The sequence below is a fragment of the Sardina pilchardus genome, chromosome 10, assembly GCF_963854185.1.
Source record: "Sardina pilchardus chromosome 10, fSarPil1.1, whole genome shotgun sequence".
In the NCBI taxonomy this organism is placed as follows: Eukaryota; Metazoa; Chordata; class Actinopteri; order Clupeiformes; family Clupeidae; genus Sardina; species Sardina pilchardus.
Window position 1 is genome coordinate 16,061,137 of NC_085003.1, and position 13,652 is coordinate 16,074,788.

A 13,652-nucleotide genomic window follows, 5' to 3' on the forward strand; every position below is an offset into this window, starting at 1 on the left:
TGATACATACTGTAGTTCACCACAATACAAACACTGTAAGCCTCTGTTATAAACTATGCACTATCGCCATAGTTTTGTAAATGGACTTATGGAATGATATCCAAAGCAGATAATGATAAGGTAATGATGGCTCCATAAATGGTGCATAGGCATACAACTCTGTGATGTGAATGCAAAGCATGAGCGTGCAGAAATATGTTCATTAGTCTGCAGGTACAGTAGATGGCAGATGGTCTTGCGGAAATGTGATCTGTCCTGATGTGATGGCAAGTTGATGCTAGGAAGGCAGAAGTGTGACTCGGTTGTTATTAGCGTTTAGCATTTTGCTAATGAGTTTACAGGCATGTACACTTGCCATCTAGAGGAGGGTGTGCCTGGGGCTTTGGGAAGGAAATGAATAATGCAAATCATGTCCTGCTTGAAGGAGACACAGTCCTGCTGTCTCTTGTCGTCTCTTTCTAGCGCTGGTATTCTACTGTATCTCTCTCACACATGCAGTGTGCAACATAACCATAACCAAACACACAACCACATAGACAGCCATGACACAACTATACACATCCCTACACACACACACACACATCACACACACACACACACACCACACACGCACACACACACACACACACACACACACACACACACAGCCTATGATACTGTGTGAGAGTATCATGTAACCTACCGTCCCGTGATCCTGTCTAAACACTGCCCCATCCTCCAGAGCGTTGGGAAGCTTCTAGACTGAATTGAGGTGCACCTGAGGCCGGCAGCAGGCATGATGCAAGCCCCCCCCCCCCCCCCCCCCCCCCCGCCCTCTCTCTCATTAAGGATGGGGCTTACAACACACCTGAGAGCAGGTGTTACACGGCTCCGAGTCCCCCGTCCGTGCCTTTTGTTGTGCCGCCGGCTCCAGAGCCGTGTGCTCCCCCCGTAGTGCGAGCCGCGCGGCCTGCGCTTCCTGATACCATTGTGTGAGCGCTCGCCGACACGCTCGCCGCCTGTGTGAGTAGCAGGTGACTCACCGCTCTCTCCCAGGGCTGAGTGGCTCCGCGCGCTGCGGCGAATTAAGTGTGAAAGGGGCGGACGGGAGAGCAAGAGGACGCGCGGGCTAATGGAATGTTTATGAGACGGCCTGCACTCTCTGTCACACTCACTCTCCCTCTGTTTCACACACTTGCATCGACACCTGTCTCTCAATCAGTACACAGGCCGCACTCTCTCCCCAGTCATGGTGTGTGTGTGTGTGTGTGTGTGTGCGTGCGTGCGTGCGTGCGTGCGTGCGTGCGTGTGTGTGTATGTTTTGTAAAGCATCCTATGACCTCATCTACCCTGTGAGACAGGTCCAGGTGCTTATCAATTCTGTTCTCTCTCTTCCTCCCTCTCTCTCTCTCCCTCTCTCTCTCGCTCTCGCTCTGTGTGTTTCTCTTTCAGGTGCCGCTGGTCCGTTTGATTTGCGATTGGCTGATCACCCCCCAACCCCCATTACCCCTCCCCTTCATTTTGCGCCAGCGGTCCCAGCAGACTTATCTGTGCTGAGACGAGAGAAACAAGACCCTGGACTTGGTTCTGCACTCGCTCCTTTTAATTAATCCCCAATATTCAAGCGTCCTCACAAGCACTAGCAATTAAAAGGGCCCTGACGAAACAGCCATGGCCTCTTAACTTTAAGGTTGATTATCCCTTGCGCACTCCATTCAGACTCAATGAACCATGCTGGTCTTATCGATTCTCTCCAATAACCCCCCCCCCCCCCCCCATCTCCAATTGGCTGTGCTGCAATGAGCGCGCTAAAGTCCTCTTTAGTGTCTATGCGTGTAGTCTTGGTTGTGTTGCTGGAGCGGGTGGTGCTGGGTGGTGCTGGGTGGTGCTGGGTGGTGAGAGTCTTAATCACTCCGAGGGAGAGGAGGCCGATGAGGTCAGATGGGCGCAGCGCGGCGGTGTGGAACCAGCGACGGGAGGATTAGCAGCTGCGCCCAGCGCCATGTCCATCTCTCCCTCCTCGCCTGCGTGCTGCCGGCCAGGCTAAGCTGTCGGGGAGTCGGAGAGGCGTCTCGCGTGAGAAAAGAAAGAGACAGACAGACAGAAGGAAAGACGGAAAGAAAGAGAGAAAGAGTGGAGCAGTGCTGGTGCAACAGGACTTGGGGATTATCGCCTCTCTGTCTGGGCGCACATTAAAGACAGGCCTGTCCCCTCCGATTAGTGCCAAGGTCTCCTTCTCCCTCTCTTCTCTCTCTCTCCTTTTCTCCCATATCTAGCTCTCCCTCTCTCTCCCTCTCTCCCCCCCTTCTCTCTCTCCCTCCCTCCCTCTCTCTCGCTCTCTCTCTCTCTCTCCCTCTCTCTCTCTCTCTCTCTCTCTCTCCCTCTCTGTGTAACTGTTGTGTTTGTACTCAGGGAGTGGTGCTGGGTTGCGGTGGCCAAGAGAGTTTCCTATCTCGTTCCATGCTTCCGCCCCAGCCACTGCTGGTTATCTGCATGCATTAAGGACAAATAATGAGGAGGGATGCTGAGTCAACGAGACCAGGGGAACTGGCCATGCCCTATTACAGAGGGGTGGTGTGGAGGTGGGGAGACCAGAGGAGTGGGCAATGCCCTATTACAGAGGGGTGGTGTGGAGGTGGGGAGACCAGAGGAGTGGGCAATGCCCTATTACAGAGGGGTGGTGTGGAGGTGGGGAGACCAGAGGAGTGGGCAATGCCCTATTACGGAGGGGAACTGGCCGTTGAGGGGGTGGTGTGGAAGTGGGCAGATGAGGGGGTGGTGTGGAGGTGGAGGTGGGCAGATGAGGGGGGTTGGCCGTTGAGGGGGTGGTGTGGAGGTGGAGGTGGAGGTGGGCAGGGCAGCGGCCTGCTGCATATTAAGGTGATCTGTCGGAGAGGAGTGCTGAGCCCAGCACAGCTCAGGTCAGTGGGAGGACTCCAGAGGGGGGTGCGGTGCTCTATTGGACATCAGACTGGTCACTCACGTCCCAGTCAGCTTTTCCCATTATTATCAACCAGATGATAAAGGCTGAGGAGATCGGAACCCCCAATCCCCTAAAGCCCCCCCCCCTCCCCCAGCCTCAAGCACACACACTGATGAGGTTTGTTTGTTTGATCTAACTAATAACACACACATAAAAACACACCCTGATGACCAGGTTTGTGTGGTGTTGATGCTTCAGTACACACACACACGGACACACACAGCTGCGTACAAACACACTCACACACACACATTTTATCCTCCCACTATCTTGCTTATCACTGGGTGGATTAATGCGCTGTTTTCGCTGTCCTGACATTGGCTGGTGTCACTCTGCTCTGACTCTATTAGGATTTCAGCTTCCCCAGGAGCTTTGCTACCCCACTGCAGAGAAAAGGACCTCATAAACGTTATTTACTTAGCCTTGCCATGAGATGGAACAGCGCCCTCTAGGGGCAAGATGCCGCCTGATTAGAGGCAATTTGCGCTCGTCATGGGTAATTGTGTTATGCCTAATTATCCTTTTAGCAGATGCTAATGCCTTAATGTAAGGGTGCCTTTAGTGTGTGTTACTCAGGAAGATTATTAATTGCATATTGCGGCAGATATGCAGTCTGGAAAAGTGAGACTGTTTGTTCACTTAAGTTAATTTTATCAAGGAGAAATGGTGTGTGTGTGTGTGTGTGTGTGTGTGTGTGTGTGTGTGTGTGTGTGTGTGTGTGTGTGTGTGTGTGTGTGTGTGTGTGTGTGTGTGTGTGTGTGTGTGTGTGTGTGTGTGTGTGTGTGTGTTAGATTGCCTGGCATGTGTTTTGTGTGTGTGAGTGTGTGTGTGAGAGAGAGAGAGAGAGAAACTGGTTTGTAGATTGTGTAATCTATAAGGCATCTCTGTCCATGTGATTTATGGCTCTCATAAGCGTTAAACCCTTTTCCAATTCTGACGAGTCATCAGCATCCACAGACCTACGGGGAAATCCACCTTTGCAGAGGTGACCGCAATATCGCCTGCTCTGTGCCACTTTATGTGTGTGTGTGTGTGTGTGTGTGTGTGTGTGTGTGTGTGTGTGTGTGTGCGTGCAAGTGTGCATGTGTGTGGGAGTGTAAGCAAAATCTCTATTGTGGTGCAGTTAGACGGGCGTGGGGGTGGGGGGGGGGTGCGTTTAGGAAAACAGTGCAATGGCCTGTAAGTGCTTTATCTTGCAACCACACCCCGCATCCCCCTTCACTCCACTCCACTTTTTTGTCTCTCGCACACACACACACACACACACACACACACACACACACACACAGGCGCACACAGGCACAGGTACATACACACAAACACACACACACATACACAAACACACTTGAAACAATAACAACTACATTAAAACAAATAGTAGGGCCGAGTACAAACCAGAACAGATTGAAAACAGAAAGATCATGTTATTTATAAAGGACTTGATGTAAAAATGTTAAAGTATCACTCCACATAGTCAACAATAGACCGACACATTTGCACTTTGCACTATAAAGCTTTTAAAGGGATAATCCGGAGTGAAATGCACTTTAGATCAATTTTTCGGACTATTGGGAGTACATACGTTGAGTTGACACCAAAATCATGTCATTCGGATGTATTTTGAGAAAGTTCGAGCTCACCGTTTTTAGCCAAAACTCGTTAGCCTGGAGGTGACTCGGGCATGTCATTTCGCCGCTACAAAACGCTATTTTTATACCTCTTCTACTGTTCCAAACAACACTACACTTACGTGGTAGTGAGTAGAGGGTCCCTAAAGCCAAACCGAAGTATCCCCACGTCTTTATGTGGTCGGATAGAGAGTCCAGAATGAATTTAATCGAGTCAGTACCTTTCCGGAAATGTCGCTGTTGCAGCTAGCAACGTTTTCACAACACTTTACTAACATTTCCGGAAAGGTACGGACTCGATTAAATTCATTCTGGACTCTCTATCCGACCACATAAAGACGTGCTGATACTTCGGTTTGGCTTTAGGGAACCTCTACTCACTACCACGTAAGTGTAGTGTTGTTTGGAACAGTAGAAGAGGTATAAAAATAGCGTTTTGTAGCGGCGAAAGGACACGCCCCGGTCACTTCCAGGCTAACGAGTTTTGGCTAAAAACGGTGAGCGCGAACTTTCTCAAAATACATCCGAATGACATGATTTTGGTGTCAACTCAACGTATGTACTCCCAATAGTCCGAAAAATTGATCTAAAGTGCATTTCACTCCGGATTATCCCTTTAAGGCCAAATCACTACAATTGAGTGCTCTGCGTGTTTTGGCAAGTATTGCTTCTTTACTGCCTTGCCACTGCGCTGACAACATCATGTACTGGACTGTTTTCAAAGGTGTTACCCATTTTAGTAACTTCTAAGCTATACACACAAGCAAGAACCCCAAAACACACAAATGCCTACACAAGCATATTATGAGTCCAGCTGAAATGGGCATTCAGAGCTTGAGTCTGAAATCTTAGTATTGTTGCACAACCAGTGAGTTTTTGTCGTGCATGTGAAGGGCCTGAGGCTTATTGTTCCAGCGTGCCATAATCCCACAGTGAGTGATTCCGACATATCTGTTGGCGACAGACAACACATAAAGGTTTTTTACAGCTGACACTGTTGTCACAGTCCAATGCCGCGCTTTATTAGAAATCCCGTCCTAGTGAGGCGGAAGATGGCTCTGAACATTACTGCCTAACCATAAAGTCCATAAAGTTGTGCTTCGGCTCCTTTGCTTTTTTAACAGCTTGTCTCATAATTATCTGATCTTATCGGAGGGCCATGCGATAGCGTTTGTTTTTGCTGCAGGGGAGTAGAGAGAGAGGCCTTAAGATGGTGCTTTGCGTTATTGTAAACAGAGAGACATTAGTGGCTGATGCCACTGCAGTAATTCTGCAGTCGCTGAATTCTGCAATGGATTGTGAAGTGGAATTGAAAGAGTTGCGAGAGGACTCATTTAACTTTTCATTAACTTCCTGTCGCTCCACTGTGGATTCTGTAGGTCTTTCATTTGTTTCCGTCTGTATCGCATTTAATGTTGCAGGCTTCTGGTTTTGTTCTTTTTGCAAAGTACATGGATGATTACAGAGCTGAATTCAACTCTAAACCCTGATGGTCTCTCTCTCTCTCTCTCTCTCTCTCTCACTCTCTCTCTCTCTCTCTGTCTGACTCTATCCCTCCCTCCCTCCCTCCAGCTCCTTTCTCGCCCGCTGGCACGGAGAGCGTGGTGAAGTTCGACGCCTACGGCGACGGCATGGGCCGCTACAACATCTACAACTACCAGCGCTCGGCGGGCGGCGACCGCTACCAGTACGCGCAGGTGGGCGAGTGGGCGGAGACGCTGTCGCTCAACGAGGCCCTGATCGGCTGGCCGCGCGGCGGCGCCGTGCCCACCTCGCAGTGCAGCGACCCGTGCGCCCGCAACGAGATGAAGAAGATGCAGGCGGGCGAGTACTGCTGCTGGATCTGCACGGCGTGCGAGCCCCACGAGTACCTGTCCGACGAGTTCACCTGCGCGCCCTGCCCGCCCGGCCAGTGGCCCGACGAGGACCTGAGCGGCTGCTACGACCTGCCCGAGGACTACATCATGTGGGAGGACGCCTGGGCCGTCGGGCCCATCTCCATCGCCTGCCTGGGCTTCGTGTGCACGCTGCTGGTGCTGGGCGTGTTCGTGCGGCACAACGACACGCCGCTGGTCAAGGCGTCGGGCCGCGAGCTCTGCTACATCCTGCTGCTGGGCGTCTGCCTGTCCTACGTCATGACCTTCGTCTTCATCGCCAAGCCGTCGCCGGCCGTGTGCACGCTGCGGCGCCTGGGCCTGGGCACGTCCTTCGCCGTCTGCTACTCGGCGCTGCTGACCAAGACCAACCGCATCTCGCGCATCTTCAACGGGGTCAAGGAGGGCGCGCAGCGGCCGCGCTTCATCAGCCCCAGCTCGCAGGTCTTCATCTGCCTGTCGCTCATCTCCGTGCAGCTGCTGCTGGTGTCGGTGTGGATGCTGCTGGAGGTCCCCGGGACGCGGCGCTTCACGCTGCCCGAGCGCCGGCAGACGGTCATCCTCAAGTGCAACGTGCGCGACTCCAGCATGCTGCTGTCGCTCTCCTACGACGTGCTGCTGGTCGTGCTGTGCACCGTCTACGCCTTCAAGACGCGCAAGTGCCCCGAGAACTTCAACGAGGCCAAGTTCATCGGCTTCACCATGTACACCACCTGCATCATCTGGCTGGCCTTCCTGCCCATCTTCTACGTCACCTCCAGCGACTACAGGGTAGGTGGAGCGGGTGGAGGGGGTTAGCATGTCTCAGTCTGGGTAGCTTGGAACCGCAGATCAAGACTATTGTGCAGATAGAGAGCTATTGTGCAGAACACGTCACAGAGATGACCTAGAGCAGGCATGTCCATAGTCCAGCCCGAGGCCAAATGTTGCCCTTGAACAGCTCTTAAGTGGCCCCCTTGACCTCTGACCCACTGACCTCTTTCTCCTAATATGACGACACAGTTGACCTCTGACCCACTGACCTCTTTCCCCTAATATGACAATACAGTGTTTTGAATTGGAACAATTCACCGTATTTTGGACAGTTCCAAGTAATTATGGGATTAAGCCAGGAGTTAAAAATCAGAGGAACGTGGATTACATGTGAAACTAGTGGATCATAGCTAATACGGATTAATTGGCCCTCAAGTATTTCCATTAGGCCTAATCTGGCCCCTGACAAAAAGGTTTGGACCTCCCTGACCTAGATGGACAGAGGGGTGGAGGCATGAGAATGGGTAGCCTATCTAAAATACTGCACTCCTTTTGTGCACACTTTGAACCATGTGAACAGAGCATCTTCAGAAGAATAAGTGAGCAGGGATATCAACTCGTAACATCAGGCCAGCTAATGTCTTGACAAAGAATATAACCTGAATACTATCTAAAATGAACACAAAACAGTAGGGAACAAATAGTTTGAGGAAATATTCATTTGAATGACCTTATTTAACCACATCTCACAGTTCCATGTGCAATGTGCCCAGCTCATCACAGCACAGCCACAGAGGCCCGACTGAGTAGCAGTCAACCCACAGATCAGCCCTGGCCTGCACCCTGCATCCCTTTATTGAGACCAGCCGCTCTCCACAGACACGACGCTGCCATAGCACCTGCTGCTAATGGCACCAGTCAAGTGTGTGCATTTTACCAAGGCCAGCGCTGCTGAAAAACACCACCACTTGCATTTAAGAGGAGCAGGTCATTTGACATGCCTTAATGTAATGCTTATGTCAGTATAAATTGTCAGAAGCCTTTCAAGTGTAATGTATTCAGCCATCAGACAGGGACTAAAGACCTTGCCACAGAAACAGTTTCTCAGCCTTTTTTTCCACAGGAAGGGAAATAGAGAAAAGCAATGAGTGAGCGAGAGAAAGAGAGAGAGAGAGAGAGAGAGAGAGAGATGCTGCCTTGACCTTGGTCCCTCTCTCATAATCATTAGCTGAGACATGAAAGAGGAGGATTGGGCTAATGGCGGGTTTTTACCTGGTAATCAGGCCTCCTACTCTTAGATAAAAAGGCAGGGGAATTGTAGCAGATATCGCGTGTGAGCTTGCGACTAACAAGGCTGCCGTCAGCCACCTTCTCAGACTTAGAGTCAGAAAATCAAGCAGCTGCAAAAAGAGCAACCTCAAAAAAAAAGGGGGGGGGGGGCGCGGCTGTGCTGACTAGCTAGCGCTTTATGCTGAGGTGAGGACAACACTTCTTAGCCATTTAGTTCTGGCGTGTGGAGCGTAATAAGGTAATGATTACACTTATCATCCTGCAGTGAGCTGGAATCACATAATTGTCACGGGGAGAACTAAACCTGCTGAGAATCAAATATCATTACAATCTGATGGAGGGGGGTTGGGGTTGGTGTTGGGGGGGGGGGGGGTAGTACACTGTAGAGAACATTTTTGCCCTCTTGTCATTTCCAATGAGGAAATCACTCAAGCCGGCTGGCCTAGCTGACACTATGGGCCCTATGGCCTGCTCATCCAGTTAATTAACGCTGTGTTCAATCGATCTATCTGGGATTCAGATGGAGTGCTTCTGAGGAGCCCAGCCAGGGTGGAGTTTTTCAGCAGGGCCTTGCCGAGGCAGACTCTCCCCGCAGACTCCGTTAAATGAGGAGAACACAAAGCAGAGCAAACTTTATTCAGAACAGAGCGGAGACGACACACAGTTGGCAGGGAAAAAAAGACAAATCTCCCAAGATGCAACAACAGTGGAAAACAAGAAAAACAGCAATGAGAAAAGTGTAGAAAACTTCTCGGCTTCAAGAAGATAAAGAGTGCTTTATTCTATGGCTAATCGTGACAAAAAAAAGACTTCAGCCCTCCATACAAGAAAATAGACTCAAGAAAATCTGTCCAATGGGAAAGTTGAACATTTCCATCCATTGGAGCTGTGTCTGGTCCTGCTAACTCTTGTGAGCCGCTCATCCTTATATATATGCGTGTCTGTTGTCAGCGCGCTAACTCTGTTGCGGTGCTAATTTTATGGGGAAGTATCCAGCTGTGTTTGCTCTGCTTGGCAGCGTTGAGTGCCTTAGGCCTCGTCTCACTGCTGTCCTATAAGCCTTTCATGTGCTCCTAATATTCTCCTTCTTTAAACAGCCAAACCTCACAGACCTCCAACTCCACATCAGCGGGACTGAGCTCAGTCTCTTCACTCTGCCTTCTCTCTCTCTCTTGTCCTCCCCGTGCAGGTCCAAACCACAACCATGTGCATCTCGGTCAGTCTGAGCGGCTTCGTGGTCCTGGGCTGCATGTTCGCTCCGAAGGTCCACATCATCATGTTCCAGCCCCAGAAGAATGTGACCAGCCACCGGCTCAACCTCAACCGCTTCAGCGTGAGTGGACCGGCCACCACGTACGCGTCACACGGTGAGACCGCCCGCGCTCGGGCACCAGTCTACGCACCAGAACAATTCAGTCAGTCCAGTTACTTAGTGTACAAGCGCTTTTGCACACCTCTTTTGTGGGGACAGGTGTGTTGGAATAGGTTTTAACCAGTTATACTTAATAGAGAGAATCCCGCACACTGTCCATTACGCATGCAAACATTTATTCACTTATTCACGACGATTCCGTCGTAGACCTTCCTCAGGTGAAAGTCAGTCCAGTCACAACAGCTTCACTTCATGTCTGCACATGGATGCCCTCCTCGCTCCATTGGCCTGAACACGTGGTGTCATTTTAGTGGTAATATTGTGAAACTAAACTAGTTTGTTTGCTAGCAAACAGCCAGCGCACCTGATATGCGCAATCCATCAGAATCAGGGTTAGCACTGATAAAACTAGCCAGCTGATATCTTCCTGCTGTTCTCAGCCGTCATTCCCAAGTGATATGATCCTCTTCCATCTCTTGATAGCAATTAATGCCAGTGGATTCATTACTTTATGTCACAGTTGTGTTACAATTACATTTGCACGGGAGTCCAGATGGCTGTCAGTGGTGAGTGAGGCGCGGCCATATGTCTCCAAGGAAGTCTGTGGAGACAGACAGCAGATGTGGGAGCTCACAGGAAGTGTGGCCAGGGCCTCTCCCCTCCCTCCATCAGTGCACAGGTGTCAAACACAGCAGCCAGAGAGTGAGAGAGGGAGAGAGACAGGGAGGGAGAGAGAGAGAGAGAGGGAGGGAGGGAGAGAGAGAGAGAGAGAGAGAGAGAGAGAGGTGGGGGAGAGAGACTAGGCTGAAGCCGTGAAGGTAAGGGAAGCTGAGGCTTACGTAAGCCTGAGACAGAGAGAGAGAGAGAGAGAGAGAGAGAGAGAGAGAAAGAGAGAACATGAGAGACTTACCGTTTGGCATGCCACTCAAGCAAGTGGCGCTTTCTTCTGGCACCATTGTCACCTGCGCTCGGTTATGTAAGCCCTGAGTAGAAAAACAAGAGGTGCTGCGGGGAGAGAGGGATGATTAGGAAGAGGGGGTAGCACAGGAGGAAGAGAGGGATGATTAGGAAGAGGGGGAAGCAGAGGAGGAAGAGAGGGAGTGGGAGATGGGGGGGGGGGCAGAGGAATTGTGGGAAGTTGTGTGGAGCTGTAAGGGCCAGTGATAAGGCAGCGTACAGTAATAAGCCCACATCACATAAGCGGAGCCGAGGCAGCCCTCCTCTGTATAATTCATGGCCACAAAAATGAATCAGGTAAACAGTTTCATCTTTATTTATGTTCTTCCCTTTCGTCAGATGGAGGAGGTGACAGACACTGCAAAGAAGGGGAACGTGGGTGAGATCTTAGACAGGCACCCGCTGAGAGAAAGGCAGAGAGGGGGGGAGTTGGGGAGCAAGAAATGGAGAAGGTAAAAGGGAAAGTGAGGTAGAGGAATCTCTGTGTGTGTGACTCTGTGTGTGTGTGTGTGCGTGTGTGTGTGTGTGTGTGTGTGTGTGTGTGTGTGTGTGTGTGTGTGTGTGTGTGTGTGTGTGTGTGTGTGTGTGTGTGTGACTCTGTGTGTGTGTGTGCGTGTGTGTGTGTGTGTGTGTGTGTGTGTGTGTGTGTCTGTGTGTCTGTGTGTGTCTGTGTGTGAGAGAGTGTAGAGGGAAGGCACTTTATGAGCCAAGCTTTCTGACTCATTTTTAGTCCAGTTGCAGAGCAAAAACCTGCCCTGATTTTTTTCTCTTTTCTCCTGTTCCCCTCCCTCCCTCCCTCCCTCCCTCCCTCCCTCCCTCCCTCTCTCTCTCCCTCCCTCTCTCTCTCTCTCTCTCTCCCTCCGCCTGCCTCTGTGTCTGCAGCCTCAGTAAGTGCTCACTACGTCCCGACCGTGTGTAACGGCAGAGAGATTGTTGACTCCACCACATCCTCCCTGTGACTCCACTCTTCACTGACTGACTGCTTTGCAGCGACTGTTAGCCAATCAGCACACTTTGTGCTCCATCCATGAACTAGCTCCCGCCCACAGTATGTAGAAAAAAACAAGGTGTATTATTATTGTTACTATGGAGATGATTGATGTTGTTAAATTATTTTTTAGGGGCCTGTACATATTAACTGACATTGTTGTAGAGAAACGAAAGAACAAAAAAAAACTTTCTAGGATGATTTTGGAAACTTTGTTTTCTTTTTTGATAGCTTTGTTATGTATCTATTGTACGTTGTATATAACCATGAACTCCCATTGTTGTATGGAGTATTTTTGATTGGACGTAGTCACCAGATTGATCTGCTACGCCTGCAATATTGGACAAACTTACAGTATTTTTGTTTTGTTTTTTTTTCTCTGTTTTGTAGAGCTCATTGTAATAATAAACATGTATGTATTTGTATGTTGTACATAATTTGTATATACTACTGAAGATGGTTTGAACAGCACAAGCTGACAGCATTAAACAAACTGAGAAGAGGCCTAGCAAGCAGAGAGAGGGTGCTGCTGAGTTTTCACCGTTGGCCCAGGATGACTGCCAGTGTGTGAGGCGAGCTGGTGTGTTTGCTGAGAGAGAGGCAGGACTCCCTTTTGACGTCTGAGGTAGGGATGTGTAGAGATTAGTGCGTGCCCATGCCTCCACAGTCTGTGCTTTCATCGCTACACCACATGGGAAACGAGTGTTTTTTAGTTTGTTTGTGTTTTTTTTTTTTTTTTGGTAAAAGCGTTAATGTTGTGTTAAAAGACACTTCTCTGTGCCTTACCGTACGTCTTGTAGTTTTTTCTACGCTGGCTTCTACTGTACAGGTTGCGTGTGCATGTAGAAATGAGGGAGGCGGGGCCAGCTTTATACAGAGGAAGGGATTTTGCATTCACCCATTTTTACATTTCTCTGGCCTTGAGTGTAAAAAACACATACTGTATGAAAACTCACATACTGCCAATTCAGTTGAAATGCCAGATAGATTCTTATCCTTGGAACAGCTATCCATTTGCCAAACCATCTGTTTTGTTGATGCATTTATCAATGTGATAAACTTAAGATATGTACAATAATACCTTTGTAGCTAGATGATATTGTGAACAACAGCTAACACAGTCCTAGCACAATGTGTCCTAACATTTAATAGGAAATGCAATGACTGCAGCTGTTTGAAAACTGTATGTGGTCAAAACGAAGTAAACATAAGCACAGCCTTGAGACAACTACTGGAGATGTTACAAAAAAATAAACTTTTGGTTTTGGTCTGGTGTCTGGTCTTCCTGTTAACCCATGATTCCAGACAGAATTTCTCTTTTCGGTTTCCAAGTGGAATTTAACGATCAAGACACACTGGTAACTACTCCTTCACAGATCAGAGAGGAAGTCCTTGAGTAGGTCTCAATAGCGTTTTTGAAAAAGAAAAAAAAAGAATATACCAAGCACAGTAGCCCAACAAGAACAGACGAGAGAGTCTGTAGTATGAAAGAAAAAGAGGAAGAGAGAAAAAGAGAGAGAGAGGAGTAAACTCTCCCTTCAACCCCTGTGGCAGCGCAGAAGAATGGGCTGTGAGTGTTTTTGCAGACAGACAGCAGTGGGTTATGTAAAGCAGCATTCAGCCCCAGGCTGTCAGGCAGCCCTCTGAGGAGAAGCCCCGTCTTACAGTCAGGGCCGAGGCTCTTTGTAGTGCAGGCAGCCAGGCAGGCAGCAGTGAGTCCGTCCAGCCCCATGAAAAAAGCTCCATCTTCACTGAGGCTCCAGGCTTATGGAGCAGCCATCCACCTCCCCCACATCTGCTGCTGCTGCTGCTGCTGCTGCTGATGTTT

General features: G+C 49.6%; 1 protein-coding gene across 1 annotated transcript in view; it reads left to right on the forward strand.

Moving 5' to 3' along the window:
• Positions 1–13,090, forward strand: part of grm3 (glutamate receptor, metabotropic 3) — a 27,803-nt gene extending 14,713 nt beyond the window's left edge. Inside the window, exons 3-5 of the mRNA XM_062547988.1 lie at positions 6,163–7,235; positions 9,697–9,874; positions 11,719–13,090. Of these exons, the coding sequence (XP_062403972.1) occupies positions 6,163–7,235; positions 9,697–9,874; positions 11,719–11,795 (1,328 nt within the window). The 3' untranslated portion in view covers positions 11,796–13,090. The remainder of the gene's footprint in view (positions 1–6,162; positions 7,236–9,696; positions 9,875–11,718) is intronic.
• The last annotated feature ends 562 nt before the right edge of the window (positions 13,091–13,652 follow it).